The sequence below is a fragment of the Simochromis diagramma genome, unplaced genomic scaffold (genome assembly GCF_900408965.1).
Source record: "Simochromis diagramma unplaced genomic scaffold, fSimDia1.1 OVJJ01000596.1, whole genome shotgun sequence".
In the NCBI taxonomy this organism is placed as follows: domain Eukaryota; kingdom Metazoa; phylum Chordata; class Actinopteri; order Cichliformes; family Cichlidae; genus Simochromis; species Simochromis diagramma.
The window spans coordinates 11,908,489-11,930,343 of record NW_024387245.1 but is presented as its reverse complement, the minus strand read 5'-3'; the positions used below and the strand labels follow the sequence as shown (position 1 = coordinate 11,930,343).

Below are 21,855 nucleotides of genomic sequence, written 5' to 3'. Positions count from 1 at the left end.
CATTAATACAAGGCAGGATGGATCCATGCTTTCATCTTGTTTACACCTAATTCTGACCCTATCACTCAAATGTTACAGCAGAAATCAAGACTCCATTCTCCCAGAGAACTGCTGCTCACTGAATATTTTCTTTTTTTCCTAGACCATTCTCTGTAAGCCCTGGAGATGATTATGTGGGAAAATCCCAGTAGATCAGCAGTTTCTGAAACATTCAGACGAGCCTGTCTGGCACTAACTAGCATGCCACATCCAAAGTCACTTAAATCACCCTTTTTCCACTATTCTCATGCTTGGTTTGAACTGCAACAGGTAATCGTAAGCATGTCTTCACACCTAAATACGCAGAGTTGCTGCCATGTGACTGGCTGATTATATTTGTGTTAACAAGCAGCTGAAAGAATGTAACTAACAAAGTGGCTGTTGAGTCCATATGTTTACACAAATGATGACAAGCTTTGCTAAAATTTTAAATTGAGTTGTTCTTTAGTCTAGTGTGTGTTGTCTACACTGGATGCATGCAAAATCCAACTGATTACACAGATAATGCAGAGGAAATAGTTTATTTCCATGATAAACATTAGACTGGACAACATATTAACAAAATGTAAAAAAAGTGCATACACATGAACATTGGCAATGTACAGTACACAAAAGTTAACAAAAAGCATCAAACGTAACAAAATCTTACTCTCAGGGAGGTTTTTACTTATTTACATCTTCCACTCAAGCTCACGTGCTTTGGGGCTGACTTGTGCTCTATAAATACACTGAAATACCTCAAATACCCCCCCCCCACATTACGTGTTTTTAACGTCCTCAGTGCTTGGCTCTTCAGTGGGATTGTCATTTTGAGGCCTGATGCCTGGGACTAATGCAATAAAACAAACACAGCCATTTTCCATAGAGCCTGAAAACTGCCTAAATTAGAGATTATATAAAATATTTTGCGTGGTACAAACACGAGAACTTAATTATGAGTACTTATCAATACACAGTAGCATTTTAAATACTTTCTTCTTAAATATTGACCATGTCTGCAAGCTAATATACTCAAATAGCAAATTGTAGAGAAAAATATGTACAGACTGGTAAATTTCAAAGATAAATTCATCCTATCTAACAGTTTAATGTAAATGATAGTTCTCATTCCAGCAAATAAGGTTCTTCAGCTATTGAACCAATACAATGTACCACAAGTCTCAACAATATCAAACAAATACATCATTATCGGAGGCTATTAATAAATGGAAGTCCACCAAGTGCGTTGAGGGAGAAGATGCTGCTGTAAATGAGCTCGAGTGTGTTTGCATACATTATAATATGTGCTAAGTTATACATTGCAAAGGGTAATGGTTATTATTGGGAGTGAGGTTAAGTAATGTACAAAAAGCCAGACCATCAACACACTCACAGAAAATTTGCAAAGCCTGTGATGCTTTATGTTAGAGCTAAGGCTGAGGTTAAGGCACTTAAATAGAAAAAAAGGGGATAAAACCAGCCAAACATAGTGCTGTGGTGCAGGGATGCAGGAATTTTGTCAACCTTAATCAGGTCCATGTGCCAAGAGCTTTAAAATGCTAAAAACTGGCTTAACGTGGAATCCCACCTTTAATACATTAAAGAAATAGTTTGAAATTTGATAAAGTATGCTTACTTCGACAAAATCAACACCACCTTGGCATTTGATTGGTATAGTCAGAAGCTAGTTAGCGTAGCATGAAAACTAAAAACAACAAAAACAAACAAAAAAACAGAAGATTTGTCACATTTTTTTAAGTGAGATAATATGTCAAGTAGTGAAATAAATTGGTGGATTACACAGAGACCCATAAACTTAGTTTCTGCTTCCAGTCATCACACTAACCTAAGCTAACTGGATAATGGCTATAGCTTCATACTTACATTAAAGCATACCAGTTTTTTAGCTCCATCTAATATTTCCTTAATCTGTCTTTCACAAGCCTTTTCAAGTTCATCACTTGTTACGATTTCTGAATTCAAACTCTTTTCAGTTTGAAGTTGTTCAGTTGCAAGCTCTTTCAATCATCTTGTGTTACGTAACACTCAAATGGCCATGTGAAGGAAAAGACCAGCTTAAATCGAGCACCAAAATATTTTAATCTAATTAGTGGAGCAAACCTGCAGCTCCCTCTGATTCAGTTAGTCCGGGGAGAAAAAGGAACAGAGGTTGCACTGTTGTTCATACTTATCGAATTAAAAACAAACCAAATTTCCACAAAAATAAAGAATAAATGCACAGTTGAAGATAACCAAATGATTTGCATTCGTTCTTTGCACAGTTTTCATTTTTCTTAAGTGCTAAACACAGTAATACATTGTGCACGCGCTTTCTCTGCAGACAAACAGGCATCCTTTAGCAGCACACCCAGCGTGCCAGTAAGGGAATCGACACAAGAGCAACCAAACAGAGAATTTTACAGAGAATAAACCTTGTGGCACAGCAACTTTGGATTTGTGGCACACCACTTAGGAAACAGCTTTAAAAAAAAACAAAAAAACCCAGAAGAAGCCTTAGGCTATGCGACACTGTAAAAAAAGAACAAAAAAGAAAGAAAGAAAGAAGAAAGTATAAATAAGAAATGAGAAAAAGCTCTGAAATAACTGCCTGGGGCACATGTGTGAAAATCTGCATGTGCTAAGCTTTGCAATCATCTTGATATCATAGATTACCTTCTCTGCATTTAAAATAAAGGAAATCCAGTACAATAAGTTATAAATATCATCTGATTTTCATATAAGAGTGACTGGAGTTACTTTTTTCCATTTCACAGTATATTATGAACAAATTTTACAGCATAACCAGTTGACACTTGGATCAAATGTTATCATTAGAGCAAATAAGCTATACATTACATAGGGATGGGCTCCACTTGACACGGCGAACAAACGCAACTAATCCCTTAAACTTTCAAGAGATTAAAAAATATATATTTTTGATTTCCTGGTCTGTTTTAGTTTGCTTCAAATTATTTAGGGTTAATGTACTGAAATAGATCAGAAATATGACTGTGCATGGTGTGAATGGATACTAGAGTTGTGCTCAACTGCATAATCTACTGTATATGTGATTTGTGTGAATTTAAAAATATCTGTGGATGCAATCCGAGTGTCCGTGCATGTTACAGCTTTGGTTACATCAGAAATGATCTGGTTGTTGCTCGGGGTCTAAATGCCTTTCAATCTTCTGTCGTTCTCTTATGCATAAGATGATTGATCAGGTTAGGCTGAATCAATTCAACATCCACTTGAAAAATGAATGCACCTTTTTTTGTTGTTACTTACAATGTAACCAATTATTAGAAAATCAAATGCTAAAAAACTCAAGTAGAAGTTTGTTGTTGTTCGATACATTTGTGTGTAAATGTGTTGGAGATATGTTATGTAATACTGCAAAGTCATGCGTGGACTAAACTAAGCGCTTTCAGTACGTGATTAGATTAACTTTATTGGAGGAGGTCAGGGTGAAGTAGCCGCTGAGCAGAAAGAACAAAACGGTCTTTGACCAAAAACAGTCTGAGACGCTCCTGGCCCGAGGTACGGTGCTTCACAAAGAGGCATTAAAAAGGCTACGGTCACATCCACTTTTTTTCTTTCATATAAACTAGTATGCTTTCACATGAAATGTTCTCTCACGATGCAAAAGCAGCTGCAGCAGGTAAAATATAAGTTAAGCTCAGTGATGGTTCAGTTATCTGTAGTAATATGAGGAAACAGTGGCTCAGCTATAATTACTTATTGAGCTCCTCCATGAATACTGGAAACAGAGTACACTGACAGAAGCGTGCTACTTCTGTATTTTTCTTTTCATCGACATTTAAATAAAGCACTCTGAGGAGTCATAAAGGAACCACAACTAGATGTTACGAACTGCCACTGCTGCACTGAAACTTGTCTTCTGATGGCAACATGGCGGCGTAATGCTCGTCTCGGCTGGGGAGTGGGAAAAGGGGATGATCCTGCACGTGTGGTGAGAAAGGCAGTTCGAATAGCCCACGGTGGCCTCAAACACACGGGAAAGTCTTCCACCCTGGCTCGATCTGAAGCATCCAGGCCTTAAGCACATAGTGAAAGCAATCGGCCTCATCTGGATCTCAATGCCGGAAGTCTACGACGGAGCGCTCTCTGTCAATGCACTGAGCTTCTGCAGCTCGTTTAAATGGAGCCGAGACATTAGAGTGGAGATCAGCACAGTGCTTTGTTTCTGGTACCACAGCAGCAGGTTTTTTTAACTTCTCAAAGCCATTAAAGAGACTGAGACAGTGGCAAGCCACTTCTCATCCCCCCATCTCATCTTTGCTTGAGCCACCGTGTTAAGGCAGGTGTCCTACTGAGAGCTGGCCTCCATGGCCATGCTTGGCAGCTTCTCAAGCTGCTCTGCCCTCTGTCGCATCAGTTCCAGACCAAATTCTATCCCCAGTCCTGGCATTTGCAGCTGCGGGAGCTCTACTGCTCCACCAGGTTGTAATTTTAAATCTTCAGCGTCACTGATGGCGTCAGTACACTCCCTTAACACTTGTTCGCCCTGCGGTTCATCCATGTCCTCCGTTTCCACTGAGCTGCGGTCAGGAGGCGCCTCCTCACAGTTCATGGGTGAGGCCAGTTTCTGGTGGTTGGTTAGGGGAACAGCTGTGACGTCAGGGGCACAGGTGGAACAGCGGTAAAGTTGAGTAGAGGGCTGGATCAAGTTAGGGCTGGAAAGAGACTGCAGACTCGATGTGGAAGCAAAATTCGTTCCAGGCGGATCTATGCATATGGAAGGGACAGTGCAGTGGCGGGAGGGGTTAAGGCGGTGGGGACGGCCTCCTGTTGGACGGTCACAGCGCCGCCCTTGCGGTAGACGCATGCAGTCCTTACAGGACTGATAGGAGGGCTTCACTTTTAAAGGGTTTCCTGTGCTACCACTGTCCTAAATGGAGAAAAATTGAACAAAATGCAGCATATGGTCAGTCACATGAAAACTAAATATGTTCACTTTACAACATTTACCTCTACGACAAATAGATGTTTAAAAATGCAACTTAAAGACTTTATCTTTCAACTAAAAATGTTTTTTTTTTTAAACTCACATCAAAAGCTGCAGGACAGCTGCGCTTGGCTGCTAGGCGGTTACTGTTGTTGGTGTTCAGGTTGGCTAACCCTAACCGGCTTTCCTCGCTCCTCTCATCCTCCTCCCCCATTTTCTTCCCCTCTGAATTTCCAGGCGTTTGAGCCAAAGCTGCCATCTCAGCTTCCTCTTTCTTAGCTTCTTCTTCATCCTCTTCTTCCAAAGTACTGAACTCGAGCCTCAGCCTCATGTCCTCGAGGGGATCAAGGCGTCCACAGGTCTGGGCTGCGGTGCCCTCACCAGGCAGGGCTAAATGGGCCATGGGGAAACCCTCGTCCTCCAGCAGGGCATCTCTCTCTACATCTTCAATCTCAATAAAAACTCTTTCCATACCGAGCAGAGGGGGTCCCCGAACTGGAGTGGAAGGCTCACTGTCAAGTGCGGAGTCTGACAAACGTCTAAAGTAATAATTATAGTTAAGAGAGTCTAGAGGTTCCATCTCCAGACCCATACCCCTACAGGGAGATGCCCCGCAGCCTCCCCAGGCTTCCTCTTCTCTGAGCACCGGTGTTTCCCCTCCACCGGCACAATGGCCCGAGGCTTGCAAATCATCCGATCCCTGCTCATCTGCTCCAGGCCTCCATAGCTTGTTGTGACGCTGTTTGCTGCAAAGGTGAATTAGGCTTTAAATGTGACTAGAATAACTAAAACCACACAGAGTTATAATCTCTTAATTAGCTTCATGAAACACAGTGGTTCCATCTGTTGGCTCTGCAAAGTGCAAACCTTAGTGAAAGCATAGACCTGCTTACCTGGCATCTAGAATTCCCTCATACTCTGCCAGCTGTCTCATGAAACCGGCGTTTGGCTGAGCTATACTCCGTTTCTGCTTGACAAAGTTGTAGGCTTTCTCCAGAGACCAGCCATACTCCTTCATTGCATAGGCAATAACAGTAGAGGCAGACCGGCTCACCCCCATCTTACAGTGCACCAGGCACTTGGAATTATTCTTCCTATTGGATCAAGAGAAAAGAAAAATCACTCTCACCCCATTTTATGAATCTAGACAACAGTAGCGCGCCCCCTCCCACCCCCAAGATGACTGGTTTGTTTTGCTCTCACTTGGCTTTGACGATAAAGTTGTAAGTGTCATTCCAGTGGGCCAGCAGGTCAGTGGCGTCCTCGTCGTACACTCGGACATTGTGGTAAGAAAACAAGCCTGGGAAAAAGTTGTCGATCTCTCTGGTAACGTTCAGAATAAAACCCACTCTGCAAAAAAACCCATCATGTTAATATTTACTCCTCTGCCCACAGACCTTTATCATAGCAGGAAAAAACAAAACAAAAAAGATCAGTGAGTCCTGAGTCCTGAAAGAGCTCACCCACAACCAGGTCTTGATTTGCTGTGACAAATAGCAAAGATTAGATTTGACAAAAAGGCTCCATTCTACTTAGAAAAAGTCTTTCGTGTGTCCAAAGTCATGCAGGCATGCAGCTTCTCTCTTTCTTCTTCTTGCACTTTCTTCTTTGAGCAATTATTTTTCTATGTGGTGTTTGAGCATGAACCATATTGTTCATATAGACAGGATATAAAAACTGGATGTAGCCTTCAGGTCAGATACAAATGCTATAAACCTGCATTACTTGCTAATGGCCAGCAGGAGGTGCCTCCTCTGGTTGCAAAAAGTAGTCATGTTGTTTTTTTCTATGGGCTACAAGGGAGGTCTTTTACTCTGTTAATGTATGATATCAGTAAACACTTTCCTGATGGGTCTAAATTATTACTGAATACAACATGTTAATTGTGTAAATTGTGGTGCAATGTAGAGAAATAACAGTAAGGTGTACAGGGAGTGCAGAATTATTAGGCAAATGAGTATTTTGTCCACATCATCCTCTTCATGCATGTTGTCTTACTCCAAGCTGTATAGGCTCGAAAGCCTACTACCAATTAAGCATATTAGGTGATGTGCATCTCTGTAATGAGAAGGGGTGTGGTCTAATGACATCAACACCCTATATCAGGTGTACATAATTATTAGGCAACGTCCTTTCCTTTGGCAAAATGGGTCAAAAGAAGGACTTGACAGGCTCAGAAAAGTCAAAAATAGTGAGATATCTTGCAGAGGGATGCAGCAGTCTCAAAATTACGAAGCTTCTGAAGCGTGATCATCGAACAATCAAGCATTTCATTCAAAATAGTCAACAGGGTCGCAAGAAGCGTGTGGAAAAACCAAGGCGCAAAATAACTGCCCATGAACTGAGAAAAGTCAAGCGTGCAGCTGCCAAGATGCCACTTGCCACCAGTTTGGCCATATTTCAGAGCTGCACCATCACTGGAGTGCCCAAAAGCACAAGGTGTGCAATACTCAGAGACATGGCCAAGGTAAGAAAGGCTGAACGACGACCACCACTGAACAAGACACACAAGCTGAAACGTCAAGACTGGGCCAAGAAATATCTCAAGACTGATTTTTCTAAGGTTTTATGGACTGATGAAATGAGAGTGAGTCTTGATGGGCCAGATGGATGGGCCCGTGGCTGGATTGGTAAAGGGCAGAGAGCTCCAGTCCGACTCAGACGCCAGCAAGGTGGAGGTGGAGTACTGGTTTGGGCTGGTATCATCAAAGATGAGCTTGTGGGGCCTTTTCGGGTTGAGGATGGAGTCAAGCTCAACTCCCAGTCCTACTGCCAGTTTCTGGAAGACACCTTCTTCAAGCAGTGGTACAGGAAGAAGTCTGCATCCTTCAAGAAAAACATGATTTTCATGCAGGACAATGCTCCATCACACGTGTCCAAGTACTCCACAGCGTGGCTGGCAAGAAAGGATATAAAAGAAGAAAAACTAATGACATGGCCTCCTTGTTCACCTGATCTGAACCCCATTGAGAACCTGTGGTCCATCATCAAATGTGAGATTTACAAGGAGGGAAAACAGTACACCTCTCTGAACAGTGTCTGGGAGGCTGTGGTTGCTGCTGCACGCAATGTTGATGGTGAACAGATCAAAACACTGACAGAATCCATGGATGGCAGGCTTTTGAGTGTCCTTGCAAAGAAAGGTGGCTATATTGGTCGCTGATTTGTTTTTGTTTTGTTTTTGAATGTCAGAAATGTATATTTGTGAATGTGGAGATGTTATATTGGTTTCACTGGTAAAAATAAATAATTGAAATGGGTATATATTTGTTTTTTGTTAAGTTGCCTAATAATTATGCACAGTAATAGTCACCTGCACACACAGATATCCCCCTAAAATAGCTAAAACTAAAAACAAACTAAAAACTACTTCCAAAAACATTCAGCTTTGATATTAATGAGTTTTTTGGGTTCATTGAGAACATGGTTGTTGTTCAATAATAAAATTATTCCTCAAAAATACAACTTGCCTAATAATTCTGCACTCCCTGTAGGGTATAGCACCCTTGTGACTGACAGATCTCTACCACAAGAGAACTCTCCTTCAGTTTCTCAGCCAGATCCTGGCCTCACTTGTGATGTTTGGTCTTTAAACACCAAGACAGCCACGGCCACAAAGCTCAAATCCAAACTACATTAAGTAATGCATGACGCCAATATTCATAATTTATATGCAATCTATGGTTATTACTAAAGCTCTGCATATTTTCATACTTAACTTCAAGCACAAAGTTAAGTCAAGCACTTAAATTTGGTCTGATTTTAACAGACTTTTCAATTATATGTCTATAGGAATAACAAGAGACACATAAATGAGAATTAGACAAGTGGGATTAAACCAAGAAAAATAGGTTAGATTCTTTGGTTAGTGTTAAGCTCTCAGCTCACCCACACTCACGTAGCTCTTCCAGGTTGGAAGCGTTCCACTCAGAGCCCTAGAGAGGAAGAAAGGCCGAAACTTACACAGAATAACTGTATTTAAACCAACTATATACCACAGTGAAAGAGTATTTGGCTATCAGTGTGGAGGACAGGTATACAGAATTCTAAATTATACTACAAGATGCAAACAACTCACCAAATAAACATGGTCAAAGATAAGTGTAGCCTTGTCCATCTGACCCAGGATCAAAAGCATCTCATTGTCTATAAACTCCTTGTATTCTTTGAGGTTACAGTTCATATGCTGCTCCAGCTCGTTACGGATCTGAGGATGAGGAATTAACATGAACCCCCACTTTCTTAAAAACATGGTTTCCAAATGCATTACCAACCACAGGTTAAGCATTGGTACCTTTATTTAATACTGTAAAGGTTCTACAAACAAAAGGTCCCTGGTTCATCCCAGGAGGCAAATCCCTTAGTGTAAAAAGTGTAAAAGTGTAAAAATCTGACAAATAAAACATGTGGTGCTGCCTGCTCTGGGACTCCTTATAAATAAATGAGCAGCCAAAAATAGTTTTTTAATTTTTATTTAGCAAAAATGCAAAAAAACAAACAAAAAACTTGTTTTGTGCTGAAGAGATTAAAATAAGGCCCTTTGCCTGAATGCATAAAAACAAAGATCTGCAGTGACTAGTTATTGAGGAACACACACTTAAACTTTTATAGACGGCTAATTTGAATCTTTAATTAGTGTATTCTTTCCTAAAACGTGAAAATAAAATAAAATTTAGACCATTCCTTGCCCGTTGAATGACAAATACTGATTTGGCACGTACCTCCTTTGAGGTGATGTTTTCCAAGTCTTGAAACATCATGATGTTGCGTAGTTTGGCTTTAATGGCACATTCAGTTCTCTCTCGCTCAGTTGGCCTGCACATAATGAGTCAATGCATCAGTGCTGTGGTCTGAATGAAAATTTGCATAACAGTGTTTCCCACTGATGAAGACAAAGGCCAGAAACAGAAGAACAGCAGCTCGTGTCCAAAGCATATAAATTTACGACTAAAGACACACGGCGCAGGCACGTTTGATCTATGATCTGTTTGGCTGCATGAGATCTGTTTAAATCTTCTTTGGAAAATACAGGATAATTAATTAGTACTGCATGACTTAAAAGATGTGCCCATTTTTCCTTCATTACATGAGGTGAGTTGCTATGCTGGGTACTCACTGGTCGACGAACATGGTGGGAGAATCAGACCGGGTGCTCTCCAGGTCGGTCATAGCATTCCACTCATTGATGCAGCTTTGCTCGGAGGTGATGCAGCTCTCGTAGAAGGCCATCCATGTGAGAGCAATGCCCCCTGGGAAGTAGTTGAACCGGCGGGACACCTCGCATGCCTTATGGAGGACCTGCAGGGCGGACCTGCAGGAACATGACGCAAACTTTTAACTGCTAAAGATCCCCATTGAACAGAAGGGAAACCTGCACATTAATGGTAATTCTGTCAGCTGACCAGAAGGTGGCATGTGAACGCTCACATACACACAGAGTGTGGTAGGAGTGTCATCAGTGGAAAACAGACTCAAATATATAAAAGGTGAAGTATCTAAACAAGATGTATCCAGAAGATTCTGGTAGCCATCAAAAAGCTTCTGACATAATTCTGAGTGAATGTTTGACCATCAAGACGTACAAGAATTGGTTCATTTAAATTGGTCGGTTTTAAGCGTAATCCGCTGCTTTCTTCATTCCAAAACCAGTTTTGAGCTGTGTTTTGAATCATTATCCTGTTATAACACCTAACTAACTGTGTCTAAGTTTCAAATGTCTAGCTGCTGATTCAAGATTGAAGTTGATTAAACCTTGAATGAAGTTGAGGAATTGGGAGGTAGTCCTCCTCCTTCATTATTTCATCCACACTGTGCAACATAACAGTAGCACTGGCAGCAAAAAAGGCCCAGAACACGATGCTGCCACCACCATGGTTGACAGCTGCTGCAGTGTTCATGGCAAGATTGAGGTTTGATGGTTCCTGGGTTGTTCCTGAACATCCTAATCAATTTCCTCTCATCTGAGGGTGACAGTTTGGGTCTTCTTCTACACTGCGGCAAAGCAATGCCACATCTGAATAACTTGTACTTATGTACAGTTGTTTGAACTAATGATCCGAAAATCTGCAGATGTTTAACAGTGGCTTCAACAGACTTGTGTAAATTCACAATTTTCCTTCTTAGATCTTCACAGAGTTCTTTGAAGTTCTTCATTGCTTATATTTGATATTTGTTGATATGTGTGCACCCAATTTCCAAGAAATCCTTAAAAGTCCCAAAATTCCCATGACATCCATGCCTGTGATGAGTGTATGTAAATGTCTGAGCACAACTGTAACAGACCTTCATAACTTGCACAAAGACACGAACCGTATCCTCCAACTTAACACAAACAAATGTACACATTTTTAACTGATTTTAAATTCAATTCCCAATCACTTTGGCAAAAATGTTGGGTATCGGCGTATTAACACAACCCCACTTCTAGACAGACATGAAGAACTTACCACATGGCCTGCACAGACACAGGCTTGAAGACATGTGACCGCCCTGCTGTGCTCACACTGAAGCCTCTAGTGAAGAAGAAGAAAAGGCGGAGAAGGAGATTAGTTTGGACTGAGGTGAAGAGTAATGAGGGGGATGTAAACACAGACTGGACAGGGCTCATCCATGGGGTCTATTCAGGACACCAAACAGTGGAACATTCCTCCAGCTTACAGAGGCAGGGACAATGTTAACAGGTCAGCAAGAACTGTTATCACACAGAGGAAAAAAAATATCTGTGTAACTCCCTCCACTGCCACTGGTGGGCGCTAAAGCCTAAAGAATAGGCTCGAACCCTTGTCTCACATTTTGAAGTGATCAGAATGAAAACATCCATTAGTGTTTTTGTTCTCTGCATGTGGCAAAGTGAAACTTACCCATCTCCATCTAAATGTATGTTGGTATCGCTCCACAGCGGCAGCACCATCCCAATAGAGCAATTCTTACTGTAGATCACAACAACGTGAGCTTAACAAATCTCATTAAAACAGGTAAAATGTGCATGTGCAGAGAGACTAATTAATTACCTGTCCTTATCTGTAAAGTCCATTCCCAGAACGACATTTTCCTCTGTATCTTGGTGGCCAGTGGTGTAGATAACCACCATATAGCGCACTCGATCTGTCCAGCTGCTTTCTAACCGCACAGCCTGCACGACAAAAGGAGAGACTGCAAAACACTGCGTCTGGACTCTAAAGCAGTACTGCTGGATAACAATAAAATGTGGCCACATTCTGGATTTATTCTGCAGATTTGATTGGGTAAAAACCCCCAGCTCTTTTTTCAAAAACAAAACTTTTTTGCAAGCTCAGGAACAACATCTGTGTTTTTACATATGTTTGCAATCCCAGGTGTTTGGCCTATTCCTACTCTTCTATTATTTTTTGTTTCATGGATGGATGGATGGATGGATCTGCCATCACAACAATGATCTACACGCCAGTTCTTTACCGTTTCTCTTCCTTAAGAATAGCTTCTTGACAGCCACCACTGAGACCATTTCTCATGAGGCAGTAGTGAACAGTACATGACACTACAAGTTTTTGGCTAATAGCTCTGTGAGAATCACCTTGTTAACACAAAGATACAAATTTAAGCCTGTCAAACTGTGTTATCCATGACATTTTTCATAGATGCATAGATTCTAAACAAATTGGAACATATTATGTACTTTCTATAAAAGATTTCTCTGAAAATGATCAGGTGTAATGACTGGACTAAAAGTGAATGGAAAAGCAGCCAGTGTCCAAACATAACCCTTGAAAGACCTTCAGAAAGCCTGGAGAACTTTTGAAGCTAAATATAAAGACAGGTTATTGGGCTCAAGACTTTTGCACATTACTATAAAAACACTCAGTTAACTAGTGGAGCAGGTCTTTACTTTTAAGTCTCTGATTTCATCTTTGCTGAATCAAATAAATGAAATGAACGCTTCCAGCAACAAAAACAAAGCAACACATGGCAACATGTTTGTACTGACCAGCTTAATGCGATCTTCAGACCGGAGAATCTTAAACATGACCTGCAGATGTTGAGGCAAATCACCTGAAAGTGAAACACTGAGACTGTGAAATGATTCAACAACAATGCCTTTAACATAATTCACATTTTTCCTCACGTGGGAACTGATTAAACTGCGTTTTGCATGCCAGACTGGCTGAAGGTCAGCATCACAGTGTTGTCGTCTGATATGGACAGGATTTTGCTTGGTTACCATGGCAAAGAAGTGGATTTCATGCTTCTGTATGTTTATTTGCATAAAATATAACAACTGAAACTAACAATAATCAGCTGACAGACATACTGAAGATCGCACTAACAATATAGATAATACACACTTTAATCAGACATGAGCTTTAGAGACGTGATTTCTGGACTTTCCGAAGGTCAACTACAAACTGACCATTCAGCTTTTTCTATTGTTTTCTTCAGTGGGAGGAAAGTTTTGCACATTTCTCACAATGAAGATAAATCCAAATCGTTTAACCTCCCAGCTGTGCTGAAGTAAATATTTAGCGGAGGTTTTTACAAACTGACTTGACCTTTCCTGCCCTTGCCCACAATTTTATAGACACACACAAAAAATACAAAGAGTGTTAGTGAAAGAGACTGGCAGAGAGACAAGCACGAATGGCAGTCACTGATAGAGCTGAATGGCAACCTCACAGTTTCAGTCTGTTAGGTTCATATTTCAACAGTTTTTAAACACATTTCCAAAGATTTTAAACATAAATTACATAAAGGATTGTTTTGAACTATGGAGCATGCAGACCTGCTATAGGTGAGTCTAATAATTAAATGTTGAAGCTGGAAATGAGCACAAGCACACAGTTTGAGACTTGATCGTTCTTCCCCCAAAGGGACGGAGTTTGTAATCGACTGTTTGCTTGTCTGTCTGTCGGTCTGTTTGTTAGCAGTCTAGCATCCACAGTTTTCAAGATATCATTTTCTAATTCTGTGTGATGGCAGATGCCAACAACAGCTGATTTAACTTTGGTGAAAAGCAGGTAAAGGTCACCCCAAATGTGAAAATCAGTAAAAACTTTATGCCACCCACGATTGTTTTTATGGATCGTCTTCAAATTTCACAACAATATTCTACAGCTTGGGGGACACGAGTACCTAGGCTGGCTAAGCATTTCCCCTCAACCTTATTGTTAGTGCCCAGTCAAATTTGATCATCCTTAAAGGCTATTTTTTTGCCTCTTTTAGATAGTGTAGCAATGTGAAGACAGAAAACTGGGGAGAAAGAGAGGGAGAAAACACTCTGGTCATGCGGCATGTGGACACGCTCACCCACTGAGCTAAAGTGGCGCCCACCCAAAAACTATCAAAGAAACTGTATTGAGTAATACATCTCATGAAAGAGCATGCAGAGAGCTGTACAATGCCGCTTTTATATTTTCAATACCACACCCTACAACATTACAACAACGCCATAAAGTTTAGCAACTGGTTCAGCAACAACCGCATTATTATAGCTTAAAGTCTGAAGTTTTTACAGTTTATAAAGGCCAAAAGTTTCAGCCTATTCTGCTCCAATCAAAGATAATAAAAATAATACATTTTTAGGGCCTTTGACCAAGAAAAATGTCAAAGGCCCTGACCTTTGACCTTGCAGCAGGTCATAGGTCAAAGGTCAGGGCCACACGAATTGGGAAAAAGCTTCATTTTCCATCGAATCAAACTTTCATTTTTTATTGGGGGACATCAGCACTTACTTTGTTTTTTCTTTAAAACAATATAAGGTTGTTTTTCCATACAACATTATACGACACAAAAAGATTAATATACTGCACTAGATTTCCATAGTAACAATGCTGGCGTCATCATAAAAACATCAAAGGTTTAGCATAACGCTTGGCCTTATGGGGGAGTTGTGCCCTCTGAGTGCTCTTGTATGAAACAGTCTATGTAAGCCAGGCGTTGAACTGCAGGGCTCTTCGGGTCAGACCGAATTATGTGATGCTTCAGACTAAACACAAACGAAACCCACAAACACGGAGAAAAGACTCGGCAAATACACATTTGCTTTTGTCTGGGGTCTTGTTTGTGCAGTGAACATAGGTAAAAGAGAAAAAACACAAAGCTTTGTGTGTTTTTGCGTGACTCTGTTCCCACCTGCATGTTTGTGGTGGGTCGGGGTCTTTGGTCCTTGCGTGCTGCCACCTTGCTGGAGGAAGAGGGCGGCTCCTTTGACCATGAAGAAGCTCTCGCTGAGGCTGAAAAGTAGATGTGCAAAAGAAATTCAGTGATGCTGATGCCTGGACACAACTACACTTTGGCCATAAGCAGCCAAATTTGTCATTCTATACCCTAAAATCCAACCACAAGAAATACTGAACTTTCATCAAATGGCAGCAAGTTGGGCTGCATGGTAGCGCTCACAGCTAACCAGCTCATGTATGCCAAGCTAAAAGTCACAAAGAACGGACTGCCTCGTGGAAAATCTGTTGAGCTGCAATAAGTTTAAATAATCTCACTTCCTTGAAAAACATCACATCTGTTGTACTTTAACTCCATTCTCAGTCTTTATTATTATTATTATTATTATTATTATTTTGGACTGAAATAGAAAAAGAAAATGGCATCTCCTCCAGTATTTTATCATGAAGGATTTAATCACGAAGTGAAGAAAGTGAATTCAAACGGCAAAATAAGAGCAGAAGAAGAGAATTCCCTCCACAGCGTGCATAAATTCCCACCCTGGATCCAGAAGGACGTCACGATTTGGATAACTCAGTTATTTTCTGGAGAACTGCAAAATGATATCTGACAGTTTCTCATATTTTACTCTGATATGCATTTGTGAAGATGTATTATATAAACAAATCTTCAGGCGAACCATACAGTCTGCCTTTACAAACATTTGTAAAAGAAAAGGTTGTTCTAAAGAGGTCACTGAATTCCAGCGTGTTACTGTAACACGATGCCGCTGTTGCAACAAGTCAGTTTGTGGATTTTTTTTAATCCACTACTGACTGTAAGTTGAGCAACTCAGCCAATGAAGTGGCAGACCACAAACCCTTGAAGAGCAGGGTCACTGAGTTCTGATGCATGAAAGTCTGCTGACTCAACATCTGCAGAGAAACCTCCTCGGGCATTAACATCAGCACAGAAACGGTGCGCCAGGAGCTTCATCGCATGGGCTACGGTGTTCGAGCTTCAATAGTAAAAGAATCCTTTCAAAATTTCCTGAATTCACAGCAGCAAACACACCAACCCCAAAAGTTAATCCCCTTTACACCGGGCCAAACTCCACCTCTGTTTCAATCTTGCTAACAACAGACTGACAACCTCAAACAATCAGCTGATTTAAACCGATGTAGTTCAGCTTGAAAACACACTTTAAACTTTTTCTTAGTATGAATAACAAATAGCAGTTATAAATCAGAAAAGACAATGTCAAAAATTGTCAGCGTACTTTCAAAATATAAACATAAATGTAAAAGTTTGGTGATAAGGTTGTTAAACTAAAATTGTTAAAGCTGAAAAAAAAAAAAACCCTTCATAAAATTCAACCCTAACTGTGCACACAATGAGTCATTATTGAGCCATTATTCTGAAAAGACTTCTTTTTTTGCTCTATACAATATCCTGTACTCTAAAATGACGTCCTTACAGTCCTCATTTCATTACAAGTCCAAAGTGATTCTGTTTACTAAAAAAAAAACAATGATTTGGCTTTACCTGACTGACCTGCTGTACCTCCTGTAAACAGGTGAGTGCAGATACTCCACTGTGTTGCACATTTGACCAAATTTAAGCTGAAGTCACACACCAGTAACGTATGAAAGGCCTGTCGGGACACAGCACACAGCGTGAGCAGGTACTTCTCTTATTTAGTCCTGTTTGGATCACTGAGCAGGACGGATGGCTCATCTGGGACTGAAAGTCAGCAGAGTCCTGATCTAGGAAATTTATCAGTCCTTAGTTTTAACAGTAATGGTGACCAGACTCCACTTGATTGGGTTTGTTGACCTTTATGCACCTCACACATACACACACACACACACACTCAGCTATCTACATGCACTCCAACGTTCAGACTTCCTCTGCTCGGCCCACCTGTGCTGAATGAAGTACTCCTGGGTCACGACTTTGTTATGAAGGCTGCACTAAGCAGGAGGAGAGCTTCAGCGTATTTTCTCACACAGAACAGTGTGTAGCTTTGTTCGACCACGGTCTCATTCCTCTCTTGACCAAAAACACACAAAGCCTGGTATGACTGAGTGGGGCCATCACAAGGCCTTTTGTTTCAGCTCCACTGCAACGTGCTATCATTAATCCTCTTCAACTGTATGTAGAAGACGAATGAGACGAAGTCACGGAGGATTTAGCTTAAAAAAACAGAATCCCTGAACAAATTCACACCGTGACCGGGTAAAGGACTGAGCATGAAGAAAAACTCAATTCTCAACCATCAGAATAAGACTTAAGATGTAGATTTTAAAGCCGCTTCTCCTACAAATGTTTTCATGACTTTAAAGTAAAAGAGGTCACATATTCTATACTGCCACTGTTTGCAGATTGTTGCTAATACGAATCTAGTATACAGAATGATCTTGTTTGTGCTGCTGTGAAGACTTACATGCGGCAGATCTCCGTCCGAGTCCAAGGAGCTTTCTCCACAAAGTGAGGCAGCACGGTGAGCATGTCTTTATTTGAGGATTTTATGACCAGAAGCATCTTCTCTCAGTCAAAACGCCCCACTCCCCCTCCCTCTTATTAACATCTACCTCTGCACAGCGTGTTTGGGTTGAACCTGCCTGTCCTTCCTCTCTTCCCCTTTCAGCTTTCTTTCCATCCCAAACCCTGAAACCTCCGGATCTGTGCCGCCGGGTTCCGTTCAGATTTGGCTCCCCCGTCTCCTCTTTCACAGTTCGTGATTCAGCAATCGGCTCTCCGTATGCAACGCCCGGCCACAATACCATCATTCATGCCAGGGAGGGGAGGGCGCACGGGGGTGGGGGGTTGTTACTTGGCGTCAGTCTCAAGTTTGACATGCAGAATTCTAAATTAAGACTACACGCTGATGAATCTGCGAACCGCGGAGAAGCTCAAAGCATGATACGACCGTTTCAACTCTGACAAACCCACACGCACAAACACGAGCACAAAGGCAGTCTGTGCCAAAGCTTTGCTGACACAAGTCATGATTTTTGTGACGTCAAGTTGATTAAAGAAAAGCCTCGTGACTGAGCGGGGACAGCGGTTTATGCGCTCTGTTATGCAACGGAGTGCGAGAAACATTTTTTAAAGCCTTGTCAAGTTAAATCAACTGTTCGTCCAGCAGATTTTTCTCCTTGACAGCTCTGAGAAACCGGGGCCAAAAATCAAACATAAATATGTGACTCATTATGACTCACAGGCCACCAGGGAAAAAAAAAATCAAATAAAGACATTAATGTATAAAATTTAATAGCATTAATTTTCCTGGTTCAGTTTATTTACTTTTATTTAAATCGTTTCCATTAAAGACACACACAAAAAAAACTATTAGATGCATTCATTTTTCCATTAATGTATTCATGCATTACTGCATCATCTTGCCGCTGCAGTGATTCTTTTGTGTGTTTAAATAGTTCGCCATGATAGATGGAAAATCTGTGATATACAATTGAAATATGTAGGAAAAAGGATTTTCAGCTTGTTAACAAATGATTCAGTAAGGTCATAAGTCACACGCTGAGTATGCATGGCATGTGGGAATTCTTTCCTCCCTCTTTTTATTAATTCATCTTCAGGAACTCTTTTGCATTGCGCTTACTGCAGATATTCCCACTGCAGGCCTGTTGAAAATACTATTAAATACAATAATTATCATTCATCATTTAAAACCTTCCTTTTTAACTCTCTTTTTTGAAAGTATACATTTTTTTTAAGTTTACTATCCATACCGACAAACCCTTCCTGACATCTAGTATCTTATCTATTGCACAGAAGCATTTGGCAGAAATAGTCAAATTCAGCAGGCACCTATTACAAAAAAACTAAAGATACACTAAACATACCCAAATTCCAATCGGACCTGTTTACTTCCTGTGTTTCTGTGCAGTCCAATTTTGATCTCTAAAATATTTTTCAAAACAGGCATACAAAGTATTTCACATTTGACTAAAGTGCATGTATAATGCTTCTCCTTACATCTTTTACTGTAATATAATCGCCATGGTGGAGGCTGCTCATGCTAAATGTCACCAAAGGTCAGCGTATATGCAAGTAAACACTCCTGGCTCTTTATGATGTCAAACAGGACTTCCTTATATGGCCATATCAGACAAATAGCCTGGCTTGTACACAGAAACCCTATCCACCCACTTCATACCTTCTGTTTGTGAGAGGGAGCCAATAGGAAAAAAGCTGGCTTAAGGACAAGGTGACCTTAAAGGGAGAGGTGCTAGAGCAGCTTGTTTCAGGCAGTGGAGGTGAATGTACGAATGTAAGTACATAATGAAGCTGAACGTTAGCCACTCTTTATCCTGTCAGCTTCCTGGGACAAAGCTGAGATGCTGACTTCCATCATTACAGCTGTTAAGTCAGTGTCAGGTTTGCTGCCTTGTATGTACTCTATTTCAAGTAGTGCAAATGCATCTGAAGTGAACTATCCTTAGCCCGATTCTCCTTAAATTGGTCCAAAAACAAAGAAAATTATGTGCTATATTACAATTTCAGATCTCATTATAACAACAGTATGATATGCATTGTTGTTCAGAAAACAAGAAAAACAAGACCACTATAAGAAACGCAATACTTTTGTATTCGGCTATAAATGCCGTCTCTAGAGAGCTTCAAATATGTTAAAAAACCTAAAAAAAGTGTCTTACCTCTGATTATTTTTCCTCTCATCATCGCTTCCGAAATCCTGAAAGACAAGCACAAAGAGCGAATCTGAAACAGCATACAATATATTTATACTAAAAAAAAAAAAAAAAACTGTGATGATCATGAACAGTGGAACAGTGGGAAAGGAACAGAACTATTTCATAACAAGGATAAAGTTAAGAGTGCTTTGCATTAATAGAAATGCAGGCACCAAACACACATGAACCACACGCTTGAGTATCCTGCTAAACATATCACAACTACAACTGAGAGGATTTTACATTTTTTGTTCGAAATTTCTGAATTTTTGGCTGCAGTTGCTCTTAAATAAGTTGACGTCTCAAGGTCCATGCAGAGGTGGACGAAAGAATGCCTGCGCCACCTGCTGGCCATCTCTCTGCAGCCTGGTGAACTAATCTGCTACGAAGTTGCAAAGAGCTGACAACTCAATCCTTAGGACACCTTCAAATTTCAGGAATAAAAAACGAAAAACGAATTCTCACACACACACACACACACACACCTCCTTCCTGCCGGCTGACTCTAGCAGAATAGTGATGGCGAGATGAAGCACCCACCTAGCTTCAAAGCAAGGCTTGTCACTGCTTATTTTTGTGCCTCAGCCTACTTCTGAGCGCATAATCCACTTTCCTAAAAACCCAGAAAGTGGCGCACGAGCACAGATGTTAGGATTTCACGTGGATAAAAACGTCCAACAGTGCTCCATCTCTAACCGACGCCCTGCTTTCACAGGTGGAGGTTTAATGCCTCCAACTCCACTAAGTCAGCATCACTTCTCCACGCAACCCGACTAGAACCAACAACCCTTCTTCCTGCTATGTAACTTGGAAACAAGGAGCACGGAGCTGATCGGTTTGTCTGCGTGGTGCTGCGCGGGATTTGACGTCTCGGTGAGGGCCAAGCGCATTTTCACGGTGCAGTTATGGATCTGAGCTATTCTGAAATTTCTAGAAGTTCGCAAAAACACTTGGCTCGCTCTCCCCACATTTAAGGACCTCCTTCCCAAATTGGTGACCGCACTACTCGCAAATAAAAACCTCGGCAACACCGAGACCTGCGAATGTTTGTGCAGCAGCAAAACGAGCACTTTGTGTCTTGACAGCTAAATCCGACAGCCCCCCTCCGTTCCCCCCTCCGTCCCCTCCCCCTCTGCAGGATTTTTGTTTACAAATCCCCTGCCACAGTAGCCACAAACAACTCCCTGTTGTAACAATATATCAAGTTTGCAGCACACAAGCGCACACATTTGGACACAGGCACTATGACGGAAACCAGGTTAACCCTTTCCTGCAGGATATCAAACGCAAACCCACCCAACCTATGTTTTACACACTCCCGTGGGCGCATTCTTGGCGTTTTCCCCCTCACACACACAAAGACCCAGCCCCCCGGCATTTCCACTCACCTCCCCCGCACTGCTGTTGGTCGTGCTAGCCGACGATGCTGCACTGGGGGTGGGAGAGCGCTGCAGTGTCACCAGAGCCATGGTCAGTGAGCTGCAGGAGAGGAGAGAAGGGAAGGGAGGGGAGGGGAGGAGGAGCGCCTATCCGGGAAGATGCGCCGCTGAGATTGTCGCTGTCACCGGGGAGAAAATGCCTAGTCAGACTCTCATCCAGCAGCAGCAGCACCTGACTCCACTGCCCCGGCCGTGCTCCCTTTCGGTCCTGCTCCGTGCGTCCTCTGCGGTTACCGGAGTCCTCATGGGCGGAAAGTGAGAGAAGAGAGAGTTCCTGGGTTTTCGTTCCGCGCCAGCAGCAGCAGACTCTGTGATTTCTTCGCTGGTGTGCAGACAGACAAACAAAAACACAGCGCAGGTTGCAAGCGGGGCAGAAATGACATGCAGCTTTGCCGGATGCCTGTGATTGGCTGGCCTAGTTCGCGTGTGCGCTGTCATTGGGCCAATGTTGTCAAGGTGACAGGCCAGACTAGGAACTCCCAAAAACAAATATTCACGATATTTAATGATAATTATAAAAATGTGCTCACGTTATGAAACATAGCGTTTGTGAGAAGACGTTTTTAAGACAACAAAAAACGATTAA

The 21,855-nt window shown here is 41.5% G+C and overlaps 1 protein-coding gene across 4 annotated transcripts; it reads right to left on the bottom strand.

The window, feature by feature from the left end:
- Positions 1 to 544: 544 nt before the first annotated feature.
- ssh1b (slingshot protein phosphatase 1b) lies at positions 545 to 21,779 on the bottom strand. 4 transcript variants are annotated; one of them, XM_040053485.1, is made up of 15 exons: positions 21,219 to 21,779; positions 19,795 to 19,832; positions 15,089 to 15,189; positions 12,948 to 13,012; positions 11,995 to 12,116; positions 11,845 to 11,913; positions 11,431 to 11,496; positions 10,101 to 10,295; positions 9,706 to 9,799; positions 9,063 to 9,191; positions 8,873 to 8,919; positions 6,188 to 6,334; positions 5,878 to 6,078; positions 5,088 to 5,730; positions 545 to 4,927 (listed from the first exon to the last, which is right to left on the bottom strand). In XM_040053485.1, exons 1-15 carry the CDS (start codon positions 21,297 to 21,299, stop codon positions 4,346 to 4,348), a joined length of 2,580 nt encoding a protein of 859 aa, XP_039909419.1. In that variant the 5' UTR covers positions 21,300 to 21,779; the 3' UTR covers positions 545 to 4,345. The 4 variants fall into 4 exon arrangements, with proteins under 4 accessions (XP_039909419.1, XP_039909422.1, XP_039909420.1 ...); XM_040053488.1 differs by lacking the exon at positions 21,219 to 21,779 and adding an exon at positions 20,371 to 20,830; XM_040053486.1 differs by lacking the exons at positions 19,795 to 19,832; positions 21,219 to 21,779 and adding an exon at positions 17,559 to 19,715.
- Between the last annotated feature and the right edge of the window lie 76 nt (positions 21,780 to 21,855).

What these genes read in the sequence shown, in the direction of transcription:
- ssh1b (XM_040053485.1), bottom strand. Translation starts at nt 21,299, where the DNA reads ATGGCTCTGGTGACACTGCAGCGCTCTCCCACCCCCAGTGCAGCATCG. An exon ending in GACCCACCACAAACATGCAG is followed by an intron (nt 13,013 to 15,088) that starts GTGGGAACAGAG and finishes TTTCACTTTCAG; the next exon opens with GTGATTTGCCTCAACATCTG. An exon ending in AAAACATCACCTCAAAGGAG is followed by an intron (nt 9,192 to 9,705) that starts GTACGTGCCAAA and finishes CCTCATCCTCAG; the next exon opens with ATCCGTAACGAGCTGGAGCA.